Here is a 17,996-nt window from a genome sequence, read left to right as displayed (position 1 = left end):
TAGGCGCAGGCACATGAGACACTAATGGCCCACTAATGCTAATTGAATGAAGATGTGAAAGGAGACGGAAGGATGTAGGACAACAATGAAGAAAAAAACAAAACATCGCTGTCATCTAATAGAAACATCAACTCACGTTCTAGAGGGCACTGTTTCACACTCATCATGGAGCCTATGGGCGCTCTTCTTTCCTCGCGTGTAATCGTTGTTAGGATTGTGGAACTTAGAATTTTGAACCTCGTTTGTCACAGGCAGTGTTATCTCATGGAGGAAAGCACCGTAGCTGTGAGGTTTCTGGAAAGACTGCTGAATATAGAAAAGGAGGGATATCTGTGCAAACACTATTTGTTATTCATATCTTAAACCTCAAATCCCTCAATTTATGGAATACGCCTTAAACTGAAGAGCGGAAGGCTGGCTAAAATATTGCTATGTACCTGAAATGTGTTGCTCTTTATAAAATAATAGTTGGGTTCTGTTTAAAGCTATATTCAAACTAAACCTTTTCTTTGTCACATAATAACACATTTACTGTAAGAGACCATGGCAAAGTGATTGGTGGTAAATCAGATACTAGTAGATAAGATTCTGGACAGTTATGAGCACATAAATCAGGATTACAGGTCTGACCCTAGATACTAGTTTTAAATGCTCAGGGGGAACCTCAGTGAGAGTTTTTATGATTAATTCATTTAAGAATGAATAATTACAATATCCACTCTTGATGCTGCACAGAGTTCTGGAGCCGTATACTATTATGTAATAATTACATTGTATAGTTGATGACATTGGGCTGTGTGATGTCCATTTACACACCAGGAAGTCTCTCGGTGACATGACATGTGTTGTAATTAATGTGTTATAAATGCATGAACTGAACCATCAAAGTCCTGATGCACAGTTAGAATAAGAAGGCAGCAATAACTGAGGTATACATACAGTGCCTATGGGGGACAGTGCTCAAATAACTCAAATATAAAAAATCATCACTATCAAAGACCAATACAATACTTTTGCAATAACACTGTTAGGGATTTAATATTGTATGACTAATTTATAATTAATTATGATAAAAAATTTCAAATATAACCCTCCTGACTTTAGCTTTTGTGTAGTCTTTCACTCCTTCTCTCTCACGTACTGGTTTGTCTGTGTGCGCGCGCACACACACACACACACACACACACACACACACACACACACACACACACACACACACACGCAGCCATGAAACTTGGATAAGCGGGCCAAGCTTTGCAATCTTGGGCCTCTAAGTCAACAGGTGGATGAGGATAATTGAATCAGATGTGTCTGGAGTCTGAGGCCCAGAGATCAAAGCAGTGGCAAGTCAGGCCAGAGCTACACACACGCATGCACTCTCTCTCTCACACACACTCACACACACACACACACACACACACACACACACACACACACACAAGAAAATGAGAACACCATGTAGAGCCTCAGAAGCTGCAGCTTGGCTGATTAAAGCAGCCTGACATCCATACCCCACCCTGACCTCCAGGTGTAGAGCCAGTGGGCCCGGGTCTCAGCCTCAGGAAGGCTGTCTGACCCTGGGACACAAACATCTCTCAGCCTCTGCACTCCCTCCACCACGACCCAAAACCACTTGGAGGCAACATCAGTGGAGACACTAGACATGAGGCGTTCATACCAGCACCAATGGCCGACTACCGTCACTGCAAGGACAATGTTGTTGTCGTACTTGCCAAGAGAAAAGGGGAGAAGAGGGGAGAGTGGAGGGGAGGTAAAAGATTTCATATGTGCATGAAAAGCACACATATGGAATGCAGAAGTCAGAGGAAGAGATAAGAGGAAAACAAGAAGAAGAAAAAGTAGAAAAAAAGGCCTAAAAGAGATATAATTTCCTCCCTTAAGTCTTCATCATTCTCTGACATAAGAAGATGGAAAGGACATGTTGGCTAATCACCAAAGCTGTTTCGTGTGATCTCTTTACCCTCGCTGACTGCATTTGTTTTCCCACAGCATTCCTGTCTGAATGACTGCTACAGACAAAGCAGTGGCTCCATCTTGTGGCGAAATTAGGAACAGCAAGGCAACTGTGGAACGCATGGTGGAATTCGCTCAGGGCATTTGGCACTAATGAGGTTACTGTAGATGATGCATCTGTTAAAGAACACACACACACACACACACACACACACACACACACACACACACACACACACACACACACACACACACACACACACACACACACACACACACACACACACACACACACACACACACACACACACACACACATTACAGCACAGCCACTCCTGTGTGAAACAGAAGTAACATCTCATAACATCAGAAGATCGTCCCGACTTTGCCTTTAGATGTTGGAACTTGAATTGGAGCGTTTCACAAGCTAAAAGAAACCCTGCCCATCACCTGACTAATGGCGAGTGAGACGGAGATCAAACGTTGCCACATCATAGGGGAGTCAGACGAGTTCCTTCCATTTAATCTTATCTAAATGAGAGAGACACATAAAAGGACTCTTGGTCCGGCTAATTTTCTCCATCAGGACGTTAGCCTGTGATCTGAGTGTCTTTCATGGTCTTATCGCAATCAGAAAATACGGTTCTCAGCAGTCTGCTCCCCACAAAACCTCTCTATCCACAGCCTCCACAGCAGAGGGGACAAAGGGCTGTGTCACTATCACTCGTAACGGAAGCTATAGCGTCCGTTATGCAAATAAATGGAGCCTTTTGGTCATACAGACAGGTCAATAATTATCTGAAAATACCTCACTACTAGAGATCAAGTCCTATAAAAGACAGTCTATAAGGCAGCCTATGTTCATGTGGTGCTGGTGGGACACGGCCACGGGCTAGATAATAAGTGTGTCAAATATTTAAAGACAAGTCCCCCCCCCCCCCCCGACAGTGAATTACATATGGCAGCAGAGGGCCTGTGCCCTGGTGGATATTAAGCTCTTTACTACACTTACAGTGCTCTCTTTTTATTATGCTAATGAGCATATCAAGCCACTGGGCTCTGATTTGCCTTTTCCTTGTTAATTGGAATGAAAAAAAACCCTGAGCCATTACTAACATCACTTTGTCAAGCGCCTGAACCGCCTGCAGTCAGAGGAAACATCCCTGAGCGAAACTGGGATGATTTAGGGAGGCGCGTTGAGAGAGTTCACACGGGTGTGTTAACATGATTAAATGTATTCATATGACTTTTTTGTGCAGGTGTTCAGACAACTAGTTCTAATCAAGCGGCACATTTCTAAATCCGAAATACATAAATTTCTGTTTTAGAAATAGAAATCCAACAGTTTAGGAAACAAGCTAATGCGCTAACGAGCCCTTTTCTGTGCTCTCCTCTCTGCTCTGCCCTCAGGTTCAACAGCAGGGAGAGTGTAAAAAAGGAGAATAACAGAAAGATGGATAGAGGTTCCTCATCCTCTCGTGCTGTTTTGAAGTGCATCTCTTTAGAAAAGTCAGAATGGACAGCTCAAGTACACTGATGCAAGAAGTTGGCAATGTCTTTGGAGATAGTGCTGCTGAGCAACTACGATGGACGATCAGTCATGAAAAGATGTGTATATCCAGCTTCACAGCCAAGTTAAATTTTAGTCTGATAACATAACATCAACACAGCGTGCTTGCATAAATATCTTATGAGTTATTTAGCATCCTGGAGATATATAAAAAAAATGATTTTACGTTGTTAAATGTCTGTTTGTGCAGACACATAAAACTATAGTTGAATGCCCATATTGGACTTGTGTCTGTAAAATGTGATGCATTTCCAAAGAGAGAGGAGCCGGGACCCCTCACTGCCATTTTGACCACCAGCCACTGTGAATTCTTCCAAGGAATAAATGAGAATATGTTCCGCTTAGGAACGTTATATTGCTAATACAACAATATAACGGACAGATAATACAATGGGCCCATTTATATGAGTCGTGCTTCTTGCTGTTGGAAGGGGACTCCATTCTGCAGTGTAGTTCGTTCATTGTACCATAAATTGAGGCTCTTAAGTCAGCTTGCTGTTCATACATAACATGCACCAAGCTATGTGAATTTAAGTGAGGTAGTGTGCAGTGGAATAGTACCTGTGGTGAGCTGCGACAGGTGTGGAACTGGCTCTGTCCTTAAGCAGACTGTCATCAGTGTATCCACCCAGCTCTCCCGTCACCCAGTCAGGCAGACCTGCATGGCTGTGCTCCGCAGATCGACCACTCAGCGGTTCATCGAAGTAGATTGACTGAAAAATTAAAATTCACAGACAGGAGGATAAAGATTCAGTTCATTGTTCTACAAATGAAGGCGGTGCATTGTCACTACTAGATGTTTAGAATTCAATGAAGCAGTCGTTCTTACCATGTAGGTAGGGAGTGTCTTGAGGCTGCCCGGCTCTGGTTTGCTGGTGAAAGGTCTCTCTAAGACCCCTCTTTTGAGCATGTAAAGGAGCAAACGGGTGTGCATGTTGCGGTTCTTACGACCCATCACACCTGAACCACACGCAGCCGGGTCACACAGCTTCTTTATCCATACTGCACACCGCTGGCGCTCTGGAGTCAACAGAAAAGAGAGAGAGAGAGAGAGAGAGAGAGAGAGAGAGAGAGAGAGAGAGAGAGAGAGAGAGAGAGGGGGACAGAGGAAATAAGTCCACAAGAAATTAAAAAAACATGAATGTATTATCTTGTGAGTGACTTTCAAGAGCCAGCAACTACAAGTGTGATGTTAGACCATGTTTAGTGAAAGAAACAGAAGTGAAACCGTCCCTCACCTGTCTTGTTGGGGTGTTTCAGGACATATGGCTTCATGTCCAGCAGAAAATGGTCAAACTCAGTGTCCAGCCTATCCCACGAGTCCTCCTGTCTGTTCATGGTGCCCTGAGATGAATACATGAATCCAACGGTATAAAAGGAGCCACTCTATTGGTTAGCGTTGCCTCTGTTAGCTATAGCTACACAAAGTTTCAAAAGAGTGGAGATCTAGCTAGTTATAACAAGCAGGCAGGGTAACATCGTGTCACGTGATGTTAGCACAACATACCATGGTAACAATATAATAACTACACTGTTCACAAACTAGCTAACTGGCGATGGATAACATTACTTCAGACATTAGCAAACGAGCTAAAGCAGACCTGTAAAACGCTCGCGGGGTGGTGTTATCATTTCACAGACTTCCACAAACAAACAGACGACACGCTTAGAGGAGTTTACCGTTAATGTGAATGTAGAATAACGTCTAAAAAGCGACTTACTTTGAGCACGGACTTGGCCGCTCAAAACGGTTCAAAACCTCAGCGTCCTCACTTTACGACACATCCGGTTTCCGTGGCGACGCAGCAGCGTCTCCCTGTTGCCATGGCAACTGTGCATCCTTTTTACAATTTCACCGTTTGATTTGTTTTTTCAAGTTATATATACTATATATATATATATATATATATATATATATATATATGTATAATATATATATATATATATATATATATATATACGTATATGTATATATATATTAACATACATAATGTATTACATATATATAGGAGCATTTAATGTAGACAAATAAGGTGGAATATCTGAGATAGTTGCCTGATGTGTGACATGATTTTAGTCAAAGACTGCAATGTACTTTAAGTCCACACGATGGTGCACAACACCTTGAGTGTGTGGGATGGTCAGTGACAGATGGAGGGACATGCCGTCTTGGTTCATTCCTCATCAAAATAATATATATACATATATATTACACACAGACCATACTACCAAAATACCCCGATCTGGTGCACAGAGAACATTAGAGGACGCGCGCATCGTGTGTTTAGGTAATCCAAAACTTATATAAACTCTACCGCGAGGTTAATTGCGCGCTGATATTGGAGCGAAATATTCCCACAGCACGTGAAGGCGGACTTCACCGACGTCACTTTTGAATGAAAAAGAAGCGCTCAGCTGTGGTCCACGCAGAGGGGAGGCGTGCGGTCCGTCAGGAGCTCCTCCAGCAGATACAGCGCCTCTCAGAGACAAAGAGACAAGGACCCCACAGAAACACCAAGTTGTGGCTGTTTTTTTTTTGTTAGTGCCCCATTATGGCTGACCATCTTTTACATTACAACGACTCGGCTGGGGTTGGGAACCGATTCGCCCGCAAAGGTGCTTTGCGGCAGAAAAATGTTCACGAAGTGAAGAACCACAAATTTACTGCGAGGTTTTTCAAGCAGCCGACGTTCTGCAGCCACTGTACAGACTTCATATGGTAAGCATCCCCAGTCCACACCTGTCTAATGCAGACAGCCTCTCACTCACTTTTGATGCAGATTATCCTCATAGATATGAACAGCAATTTTAGCAAAGCTTGCGTTTTTTTCCCCAGTAACTTTATCTTCACATTGAAAGCCTAAATGTAAACGAGTTTGCAGATACCAATCACAGAAGTGTTTCTAGAGCTTTAAGCACATTGTTAAAGCAAGCAAGATTTAAGTGTTTTAAAAACAGACTGATGCTTAAGTTGAAATACAAAACGGTTTCTGATATTTGAATTTACATATTGCTGTGGCAGAATAAAACCCTAATTGTGTCGTTTGTGTTGCAGGGGATTTGGGAAACAAGGATTTCAATGCCAAGGTAAACCACTTGCATGCTTGTGTATTGGTGCACTTGTTACTGGCAGAGTGACAGGGATCATGTAGACACTATAGAGCAACATGACATCGCCAGGTGTCCGTTATACAGAGTTACAGTAAGCCTAGAGCAACATATCCACAGCTGGAATAAAGCTCCTCACTTCACACTGAGACGCATCAAAGTTGAGCGTGTTTTGTCATAAAGCAGTTTGCCATCTCACTCAAACATCCAATTTTTCTTTTTAAATATATTCCCTCTAAAACCTCAATTTTAGCATTAGCAAGTAGTTACATGAGCAAATACTGTATAGAGGTTGCAGATCAAGGGACACATGGAAGTCTATAAAGCAAGTTGAAGTTTCAAAAGTTTTTATTTGTTTTCTTAAGAGGGCACGTCACTCTGCAAGACAAGAAAGCAGGGATTAATATTTGCTTGACAATTACTTTGAAATGTTAAGATTAAATTAATGTTTCACATAAGCATTTAAAGAGTTAAGTTTAGTTGTGGACACACCTTTAAGGGTTCTTCACACCTTCAGGAGCAGCTTCTTTTTTTTTTTGCCTTTTTTACCCTGAACCCGTTGAGCTTGCAGGCATTGGACGGGGAACATCTGGCCAGTACCTGGAGTTGCTGTGGAGATAACTGGCTCGCTGGTAGCCGTTTCTGGACTGGACAATATAGCTCGAAGGAGGAGGAGGAGGAGGAGGAGGAGGAGGAGGAGGAGGAGGAGGAATCGGTTCACTCACTCTCTGGGTAACCACAGCTTTTTGGGGGCCGACAACTGGTTTTTGTGCCTGGTACTTCTCCTTACTAAAGTCAGGGTCCACTCCTCCAGTGGACCAAGAATAGGGGCTTCCCATCCCAGATGGATAGAAAGGCTGGGCTCCCACATTAGCTGGGTTACTGGGGGATGAGCTCTTCTTTGGAGAGGACGTTGAAGATCCCCTGCCCATGTAATCATCGAGGATATACCCTCCTGCAGTATTTGAAGGCAGCACAGCATCCTCATATAGATATGGAGTCTGGGTAGGGCCTAGCTGAGGCTGTTCTGCATCATTCTGCTGGTAGTTGTGGTTTAAAGGAAACATAAGTAGTCTCTCAGGGCTCTCCAGGTTCCAGTCTCTTAAATGACCACTAACAAGTCTCTCTATCATACCAGAACCATGTGCGTCGAGCAGGTCCATTAGAGATGGGACTGAATCTGACAGTTGTGCATCTGAAGGCTTGTCGTCACTCGTGGAAACGGGGTCAATCGGTTGGTTATTTAAAGCCTGCAAGGCACTCTGATCGAAGGTTTCAGGATTAAACACTTCATCTTGTTTACGCGAATCACCATTAGATGGATATCTATAACCTTTAAAAACAAACAAAAGACAAAACATTAGATATTGCTGAGGTCTAATGTGATAATCAAGAAGAAAGTCTTTACCTCTTATAGCTGGTAATCCAGTACTGCAGTTAAACAGCAAATACATCCAGGAAACCCTGCAGGAGGCCAGTAAACAACAAACATCCGATTAAAATCTCTGTGAAAGGTAATTGAAACAAATAAAGTGCAAAGAAATGCTCTATGTCACTTAAATTCACCACAGAAACAGTCCAACAGCCATGGCTATTAGCTGAAAAGCAGCACCCTGTTCCCCTCAGATGCTGCGGTTTGAGCCGTGATGCTCACTGGGACTAACTAGCCTTGAGAGTAACTCCTGACCTTGTTATCCCTCTGCGTCTCTCTTGTATACTGTTCCTACTAAACGAAGCCCATTAGCAGCAGCTGCTCAGAAAGCAATTAGCGGCCAAATCGTTAACAGGTGTGGCAGCTGAACAATCCAACCCACTGTCTTGAAAGTCATCTTCGTTACACTGAAATCTTTTCTAATTTTGCTCAATTCGAAGAACACTGAACACCTTTCTTTGAATTGACCTTGCAGTCAAAAGGCTAGACTTTCGCTTAATGCTTTTACATGGAGTCAGGGTGCCACGCATGCCCTGAAATCAACACCCTGAAGCCACCATCTTTTGCTGGTGTAACATTCCCCTCCAGACATCTGATACTGTGGCAGCCAAAAGTGGAGAAAGGCAAAGGAAAGTGCGAGGAGTGAGGGAGACAAAAGGGGGAAAACATTAGGAAGAGTTCTATTAATGTAAAATAAAATGTGAAATATTGGATGGAGGAAATTAAGTTAATGGAAATGATATATATGAATTATATCTCTAATTAACGTAGACACCATTCTGGTTGTTTTCTCTCTTTTGCATTTGTGCAAGAACATGAATTAATGCATGGCACAGCAACTCCACAAGCTTTGCATGTGACGAAGATTACTGCTATTGAGCTTAAACGCCTTAAAGTATAAACTACCAGACACTGAAAAAGGCCTGATCATCAGTCTGTAGAGCTGATGTGCATATAGAAGGTGGTAATCTTACTAAACTCTGAGTGCAATGATTGGAAGCAAAATAATCAATCCTGGTGCTGACTGCATTACCATGATGATAAACTCACAACCAAACTCACTGGCATGTGTGTTGTTCTTGTTGCCAACTGGTGTCATTCTGCAGGGTCACATTACAAAGGGATGCTGCAGTGAGAGGATCTGTGGCTTTAATTAACTCTCAGTGTCTCCCCTATGGCACAATGGACACATGCGTCTTTTACATGGGACTAGGACAGGCTCTGAACTGTCTGACGGGGGAGCTTGACCATGAATCCATCATGGGAGTAGGCTGACAGATGCATGTTTTTGGATGTAGGCAGGATGTTGGATGTTGTTCTTGCAGAGTGTGCATAAGGAATGCGTTGCTTTTTGAAAGCCATATAGTGGGATAATCCCTGGAGGCCTTGATGTACAGATTTCTCTTTTCCTCATGGGGTGGATGCATAGTGTCTTTTGTAATTGTTGGTTAGGGATATAGGCGCATGCCAATATATGTGACTGCAAGACAGATTTCTATCTCAAATATGTATTGCTATGAGACTCTAAATCATGGCATATGTTTCATTCTGTGAATGCAAACTCAGCTCGTTATCCATGCATGAAGCTCAAGAACTGAACCTTTTAAGAACTGCTTATCTGAGGCAGGAATGTCCAGACAAGGTGACACTGTTGCATGTTTGAGGTGCAGCTCCCCAGCACAACATTTGACTTCTAAGGAGTTATTAGAAAGGTGAGAAAGCTCTGGCTCCTGTGATCTTCCATGCATCCGTTTCCCTGCATGCCTGGTATCGGTTTATTGTTTCTTACACTTAGGCGTGGGCAGATTAAGGGCTGTCTAGAGCTTCCTGCCCTGCATTGAAAAGCCAGATACCAGCTTTCTTGTTTATTCTCCAGTGATCACACACCTCCACCACACACAAACAGAGTGCCATCCAAAGCAGTGCTTAAGGATCTCTGTGTGGGTGGAGGACAGAGTCCTCGCTGCTCCCAGGTTGGTGCCTGGTATACCTTGTTATTGTTAAAGGCAACAAAGGGGATGTGCGGTTCACCGTGGCGTATGTCACAGAATCACATTACAATGAATGGAACATTTAATAACCAACATCATAATGGCTTAATGTTCAGCAGCCTCACATTTACTGCCATTAACCTACTTTCTTTGCGGTCACTGAAAGGGACTAAGATGTGACTCACCATAATACATTAAAGAACCCTTACAATAATTCCTTCTTATATTTCACTGCCCAGTGCATTGGTTAGTGTATTTAATATAGATCGTAGAGGAGCGCTTGCTTGCATCGGCTATGACGTGGTCCACTGTAGAGAATCTGTGACAGCGATGCATCCTGTCATATGGACATGCTGAGATATATCCTACACACCCAATGCAATGATACACTCCACCTGGACGTCACCAGCCCTCCCTCTTCTCCCTCACGCTGTGCATCTTTATTCCCACTCACTTTCATTGTGTGTTGGCTGTGGTTTTTTATTCATGACTCATGAATGTAGTCAAAAAAAGAAACACTTGTAGCAAAATGTCAAATCTGGACTTTAAATTTCTAAAGTCTGTTCATCGTACTTTTATATTTTACTTTTAAGATTTAAAACCATGTATGAACCTCATTAACCACCACTTTAGCAACAATAGCATGAACATGTTAAAATCACATTTAAATTGAAATCTTTGACGTAGAGAGGCTGCTATTGCAGAATAGACTCAAGAAACATAATTTTAGCACCCACTAAATAATATTCTTGATTTACCAAATGGCAAATATGTGAATTACTCACCTGACCACAAAGCCCCCTTCTTGTTAGGAATCCCCCAGAGTGATTTGACGAGTGTATTCACTGAGATCAAATGATGCAGAGATAAATTATTGGCTGTTATGTTGCTTTTACGCACAGTCGACAGATGGATAGGCGCTCAACACTCGCAGTTCCACGTGTAAAAAATTGCAAGTTGTATTTTAATTCAGTTTTTCACTTGAGAAAGTATGACACATGAATATCAAAATATGACAAAAATATGAAAGAAAAATTATGTTATAATTAAATTTCAGGTCTGACTTATTAATTATTAATGCCCACAGGAAAACTATTCCTGCCCCAAATGTCACAGACAAAGTGGTGTGAGAGTGATTTTTAGCGTCCGTGGTGGATGCTCCGCTCTCCCCCCTTGCCTTCCCCTCCTCCCTAGCCTTTTGAGCGTCTGTAGAAAGGACTGTGCCATCTGGAGAGTTGAGAAGCCATCGCTGGGAGGAGAGCACCACGTCTGGACACAAGGAAGGCGAGAGGAGGAGGGAGAGGCGAGAAGAGGAAGAGGATGTAACAATGTAGAGAGCGTGGAAAGAAGCTGAGGAGGCGAAGTCGAAACGCATACGTACAAGACTAAATAAACACAGGAGGATTTGCAATCACATGGGTGGGAGTGTGAGGGTGCGATGAGATGATGAAGTCAAAGAGGCCTTTTACACATCCTGGCTTCATGCTGTGGAGTTTTGGCAAAGATAACGCAAACAGTGTGACTACTCGGAGCAGATGAAAGAGAGCAGAGTGAAAACAGTGGTGGGTATTATGTCTGGGAGATGACAAAAAAAAAAGGTTGAGAACTGAGGCCAAGTTACATCTGAGTAGTAAGATCACAGATTGACGTAAATGCTGAAGATCAGAGTGACTTCAGCCAGCAATAACGGCCTTTTTTTGGCCAATTGGTGACAAAATATTGACATAAATTGATATGGAACAGTTGCATTTTTTCACATCCAGCAGTAACATTGTCATTCATGTGGAGTTTCTGGCCACCTGGTGAATACAAGTCCAATATTGTCTCTCTTTTGGCTCTGTTTTTGGTCTCTACCAACTGCTGGTAATAGGGAAATATTTGTTTCTTTAGCTGCTAAATGCTCCACTACATTAACCAGCTAGCTCCCTGTCAGCTTTGGTGCTGAGCAGGTAGTGTACAGTGGGTTTTTAGAGAGTTTTCTCTTCAAACAGCTGAGAGAGTGAACCAAAACAGTGAAGTTGCAGCCGGGCAGCGAATACTGATTATAGCAACTTTAAATCAGTAAAATGTACAGTAAATCACCGTTATCTTTTGTAAAATGACGTCTTTGTGAGTGAAACAGAACATGTTGGTGTGATTAGGTTTGGCTCAGCCAACACAGAGCTGTAGATGACTGAAGGCCTCTGGCAGGAAGACAATGATAGAAGCAAATTGCAAATAGCAAATAAATTAAATCGTAATAGTCGCCCCAAATGACTTATGTTTTAGATGAATAATCTGATTTTTTAAAATGTTTTACGGGGAAAGAGAGGGCTTTTGATATGGAAATGACCAACAGACAATGGAAAAATGAACACAAGGACACGGGAGTAGAAGATAAAAAAGTAAATGTCTTAAATGAAGTGAGGATGTAGACAAATGAATCAGAAGTCATTGACAGTACATAAAAACACAATGGTGTGTTCTGAGAACGTGGGACATTTCAGAAGGGCAGAGGTTTGGTCACTACGCTGTTGGCCTGAACCATCTCCATGTCGTTTGCGGTTCTTCTTAAGTCCGCCCTTTGCTTCCATGGTGACATCTCCATAACTGTAACCAGCCTAATCTGTTGTTGTGTTTGAATTATATTTGCATACCAAATGCAGCCAACATTGCCTCCTCTCATTTCCAACCCAGTGACTGTTTACTTCTCCCCAAGTGATAACGATGAGATCGGTATCATCATCCTTATCATCACAGACGAGGGCGTTGGGTGTAGGCTGCTCCACTCACTCACTGGGACGTTTGTTCCCCCCCCCCCCGTGGGCGACGTCATGTACGTGTCGGTTAGCATGACGAGGGCTGACTCCGAATAGACCGCCGCTGAGCCCTAACGGCGGCGTAGGTGTAGAGCCAATCACTTCCTCCGCTCAGAGAGGAGCGGTGGCCCCTCATTAACCAATCAAGGAGCAGAACCGTGTGTGGGTGTTGGAACATGAGAGCGAGAGCTCCTGATGGGGAGCCCCAGACAATAAACATCTTACACAACGGTGAGCATGAGACGCCGGTGACATGTGAAGGGTCCTCCTGCTCCACTCGGCTTTGTGCGTTAAGACGGCCTTGATACGGTTCATTAAATCTTACGAAACAGATCTAAGCCCTGTTGCTTTATTATGGATTTTAAAAAACAACAACATATTAATCTCCTGCTCAGCATTGTGGGTGTTCTCTTTGCTGCACTTAACTAATTTCTCTGCCACATTTGTAAGGCAATAGCATGAGTTAGAGAATCCATTCATTTAAAAAAGGGTGGCTCATTATTTCGTTATTTACTCACTTAAAGTAAGTCAAAGGTTGTTTATTATAAACTCATCAGTGCCCAAAACTAATATACTAGAAATATAAGTTACTCTGCATACGTTTGACACCTTGAACAATCAGAACAGTAGTTCAATTGTTAATCCAAAAGCAAATTAGATTTCCCAGCCAGCGTAATGATGAGCACCTGGACGAATACAAAAAGTCAATCATGCTCATATTCTCAACAGAGAAACCCTGTCATGTATTTTGAATTAGATGCAGTTCAGAAAGAGCGAAACATCTGAGAGTTCTCACATCAAAACTAGTTGGTGACTAAAATATATATATAAAAAAACATTTTTCATCCACATGATTGACGTCAAAAGTTTCACTTCAAACCTAATTTTGATATCTCTTGAAAGCTATCAAGTTTATCGTTGAGTCTAAGAAGTATGTGCTCGGGGCTCATTAATATAGTCTTGTTGAATGTGGAGAAACGTTCTGTAATACATCAACGATTTTAAACCCTCTCCCAGCTGAACGGCATTAATTACACCAAGAGTGGAAGCTTAGCTGGCCGGGATAATTATGTGTAATTCTGCCTCTGCTCGTCTCTGCTCCACTTTCAAAACGTCCCTTTTTACTACTGAGTGTTGCCCTCTCCTCTTCTCCGTCTCCCTGCTCTTTCTCTACACTCCTCACCCAACACTACTGAATCAACAAAGTGTGCCATTTCCATTTTGTTATGTTAACAGCTCCTCTTATGGGTGTTGTACGTTATCAACCGAGTTGCGTAGAGTAGCCAAAAAGATAGATATGACTAGAATGAATTCAACCACAGATGGTCTTCCTCAGGTAAAGTTAAAGAAGTGAACCTACAACAAACAACACATTTGAATTTTTACATTACAACAGAAAGCAGGAGTGGAAGTAGTTTTGAAGCATGCTATACTGTGTGTACAGTGTATGTTATGTGATTTCAGAAGCGGAGCTCGCTGCACAGCCCCGCTATTAACTTGTCTGTAAATATTAGCCAGCGCTATTACCGTTAACATTTGGTGGTGTTTCACGTGGTTCGTCTAAAAAAACGCGTGGAAGACGCCAGCAGTGTCGCTTTCATCCTCTCCTGCTGAGGCTTCAGCCCGTGCTGCTTTGAACAGACATGTGGAGGCGTGGCTGCGGCAGGATAACAGAGCTCCATCAGGCCTGGGACCAGCTATAGTTGTAACAGCCAGACCACCACAGTGCTGTGTCAGCACTGGATGGAGGGGACCAGCTGCCCACCTGCCTGGATAAATGAATTAATACATAAAAGAGATGCGATAAATGTATCCAGAAGTAACGGAGTAAAAGTAATGATATTTATCTAAAAATCTATTCAAGTGAGGGTAGAAAGTATGCTTTAAAACTACTCTGACAAGTACAATTGACTCTAAAAAGTTACACATAACAGAGTAAATGTAACTCGTTAAATCTCGACTCTGGTTGTCAGATCGCAGCAACCTCTTAGTCTTGTTCTGCGCATCACGCCCCCACGGTGATTAAAATCACCCCATTATTTCCAGTCTATAGAGTATAGGTTAAAATACTCTAATTTAAATAAGTCTATTTTCTATTTCAGCAGTTTCTCAGCCCTGCTTGTGTGCTTTAAAAGCCACAAAAGTGACACACAAGAAGTCTCGCTCTTCTTCGTCTACATTGGTGGCTTGTCAAATTGAATTGAAGAACCATAACGGTCTGAGGCCAAAAACGATTTTTGATCTGCGTGCCAGTTAGCAGCCCCTGAAGACACAAGACCTTCCTATGTGTCGACATAAGGGGATTGCCACCGTCTGGATGCTAGACAAAGAGCTCTCATTAGAAAGTCACTGCAAAGAGGGGATGAGGATGAGGAAACGGGGATGAGGGAATGGATGACCCTAGTGGGAAATGGATGGTTTTGCAGTCTTGTGTTCAGAGGTACTTGGTGTTAAGGCAAGAAGCTGCCGTATACTGCACTTTACCGTATCATGAAGCGAACCAGTGGCCCCCCAAAAAGTTCTGCAGACGCATTTTTGATGAAGGATTGCTGTGAGAAACGCGTTGCATGTCCTGTGACTGCATCACGATAAAAAGCCAGTGGAGCGCTTTTAATGCGAAGCAGCAAAGACTTTAATTAAACAACAAGTGTTTCTTTTTACGTGCTAATATTGCCATAAAATGTGTGCACTTTTATTATGTTTTTTGCACGGTTCCTTTCTTTTTTATTATGCATATTATGCCTCCCAGAGACTGGGGGAGTAAACTCTACAGCCAAGACGTTGCAATACAATATTTTACAATACATTCACCATGAAAACAGTGTTTGGCCTTCAATGCCTTTTAACCCAGGCGAGCGCTTCCCTTTTAAAAACAACCCATGACCCAATTGAGATTGGCATTACCTCCTTAGCTTCCATTCATATGAATGAAATGGGTCTCAGTAGCTGTGACGATGCATTTGTGAGCCTGTCTGGGTGGAATGTTTGTGATCTTGTGTAAATCAAGACATGAATGGAGTGATGAAACCGGAGCATAAAAACAGGGAGGAGACCATTTTCATAGCCGACTCTTGACAAACTCTGCCCTCCACTTCTCAGTGCGGCAGTGACCGCCAGGAGTGCAATATTTTCATTTCAACAGACTGTCTCAGCAGATCATGTCACAATGTTTTGCTTGCATAACACAATGTCATCTGGTGACATTAAAAAGAGGGGTCTTTTTCGGAGGCTTGGCAGCATTACTCAGCCGAGAGTGGGTAGTTAATTGTCAGGGAGCTGCCTGTGTGTTTTCTGCTGAGTAATAAGATGACACATGCCGTTCCTTCATAATCTCTGTTTTAACAAACAAAGACCAAAAGAGCAGTAGGAGAGGGTGCAGAGGGAGGACGTCTGAAAGGAGAGAGAACGATGAAGATACTGGATCCTGCACAAACAACAGTAGAGAGCGACGGGAGCTGTGATTTCATCTGTGTGGTGACAGAAGAGATGTAATCACCAGTTTAGTGTGACCACAAACACGCTGATAACTTTCTACCACACTGTTGGAGCATCTGTTACAAAACGACCTCCTAGGATAGTGTCGGTGTGTGTTTCTGTATTGTATTTGGGATGGGTTGGTTTGTGCTTATGCATAACAATCTGCCTTTAGAGTTGTCTTGCATTATTTGACACATGAACAGACTGACACAGTATGAGCTCATAGTGGAAAGCATTTTTTAGCCTGTGCTTTATTTCAGCAGCATTCAACATATCCTCATACAACGGTTTCGTATAATTCCTTACCAAATAATTTTTCGTGTTTTCCTACGAAAGTCCAGCAACGCGTTTCAATTTCCTCTCGTTACATGTCGCCTGCAGTCTTTTCAAAGTAAAGGTCTTAACAGGAAACAACTTAGTTACATTTAGGCAACAAACTTATCTTAAGGAAAGGTTAGGTTTAGGAAAAGATCGGGTTAGAATAACTACGGAAGTGGCGTTAATTAAGTACCGAAGTCATCGTTGACTTCTGATTTTTACACGGGACACAAACAACGGTCTCCTGGGTGAAAGTCCATGATTTCGTGGGATAGCTACCAATTATAGCACATTCATTTTGGTAGGTTTAGCTACAAACACTGTATGAACACAGCTTGCAGTGCTTTATGGGGGGAAACACGGCAGCATGTTGAACTTTCTATGGTGCACCAATGATTTGTATAAAAGACAGCATCAGCACAGAACAGACATTTAACCCCATTATTGGTATTTTCCTCTTATCAATATATCTCTGTTGGCTTGAACACATATAATATGTTGAGTGTTACTTACTTAAACTCAAGGTGAATGGATCAATGACGTATTATGATGATGATGATGATGTAAATGTGCATTTGTGGGTTCAACGCTCAGCTGTCTATCCGAGTGGAAAGACTCTCCCCATGGGAACTTAGAGCAGGAGTGTCTCACCTCTACACTACGAGTCTCACCACTCCAGCTGTGCTTAATGAATTCTGCGGTGATTACACCCACAGCTATTTTGGGAATTGTTTAATTCAGAGGTATCAGTCTTGACCCACATAAGGTGAGCACAATGTGTACTCAGGAGGATTTTGAGAGTGTGTGTGTGTGTGTGTGTGTGTGTGTGTGTCTTATAGCGTGTGAGTGAGAGTGACGTGTTCGCAGGTATGATGCACGAGCAAAGGAAAAAGGCAAAAACTAAGATGGGAGTCTGGTTTTCATTTGGTGCTCCTCTCTAAGATCTCATATGCACATAATTTGTGTTGTCGATCCTGGGGAAGTTCATACTGGGATGAAAATCATTAATCATAATATGATGTCATCCCACCTATTTCTCAATGCTGAGTGGAATTTATTTTAGTAAGAACCATTGTGCATTTGTTATATTTTCAGCATTAATTGGTGGCAAGCCAAAAATCATATATTATCATATCATTACTGTCATTGCTCTCATCATCTCGTAGGGCTGCAACTAACGATTTTCAGTCTATGAATCTGCCTGTTTTTTTGGGGATTCATCAATTCCAATTCCATAAAATGTCAAAAAAAATTGTGAAAAATGCCGGTAAATAATTCCCGACAGTCCTAAAGGTAATGTACTGAAAAAGTAAATATTCAGTTTTTAG

The 17,996-nt window shown here is 42.4% G+C and overlaps 2 protein-coding genes and 1 long non-coding RNA gene across 4 annotated transcripts in view; 1 reads left to right on the top strand and 2 right to left on the bottom strand.

Annotated features, from left to right (window-relative positions):
* cep112 (centrosomal protein 112) overlaps window positions 1–5,342 on the bottom strand; it is a 48,219-nt gene extending 42,877 nt beyond the window's left edge. Inside the window, exons 1-4 of the mRNA XM_068719083.1 lie at window positions 5,266–5,342; window positions 4,783–4,888; window positions 4,374–4,564; window positions 4,106–4,257 (exon numbers count right to left, since the gene is read on the bottom strand). Coding sequence (XP_068575184.1) covers window positions 4,106–4,257; window positions 4,374–4,564; window positions 4,783–4,882 — 443 coding nt within the window. The 5' untranslated portion in view covers window positions 4,883–4,888; window positions 5,266–5,342. The remainder of the gene's footprint in view (window positions 1–4,105; window positions 4,258–4,373; window positions 4,565–4,782; window positions 4,889–5,265) is intronic.
* A 601-nt stretch (window positions 5,343–5,943) lies between these two features.
* Window positions 5,944–17,996, top strand: part of prkcab (protein kinase C, alpha, b) — a 92,637-nt gene continuing 80,584 nt past the window's right edge. Inside the window, exons 1-2 of one of the 2 annotated variants that reach the window (XM_068718469.1) lie at window positions 5,944–6,263; window positions 6,600–6,631. In XM_068718469.1, the coding sequence (XP_068574570.1) occupies window positions 6,097–6,263; window positions 6,600–6,631 (199 nt within the window). In that variant the 5' untranslated portion in view covers window positions 5,944–6,096. The remainder of the gene's footprint in view (window positions 6,264–6,599; window positions 6,632–17,996) is intronic. The other variant, XM_068718470.1, reaches the window with a different exon arrangement.
* On the bottom strand, window positions 7,856–8,317 carry LOC137878250 (uncharacterized). Its single transcript, XR_011103601.1, has 3 exons — window positions 8,219–8,317; window positions 8,061–8,116; window positions 7,856–7,985 (listed from the first exon to the last, which is right to left on the bottom strand). It is a non-coding gene; the product is annotated as an uncharacterized lncRNA (long non-coding RNA).

The sequence above is a fragment of the Cebidichthys violaceus genome, unplaced genomic scaffold, assembly GCF_023349555.1.
Source record: "Cebidichthys violaceus isolate CVI_PGR_0920_01 unplaced genomic scaffold, fCebVio1.0.p SCAF_23, whole genome shotgun sequence".
Classification (NCBI taxonomy): domain Eukaryota; kingdom Metazoa; phylum Chordata; class Actinopteri; order Perciformes; family Stichaeidae; genus Cebidichthys; species Cebidichthys violaceus.
The sequence above is the reverse complement of the archived record's forward strand: the minus strand, read 5'-3'. Positions and strand labels throughout refer to the sequence as shown.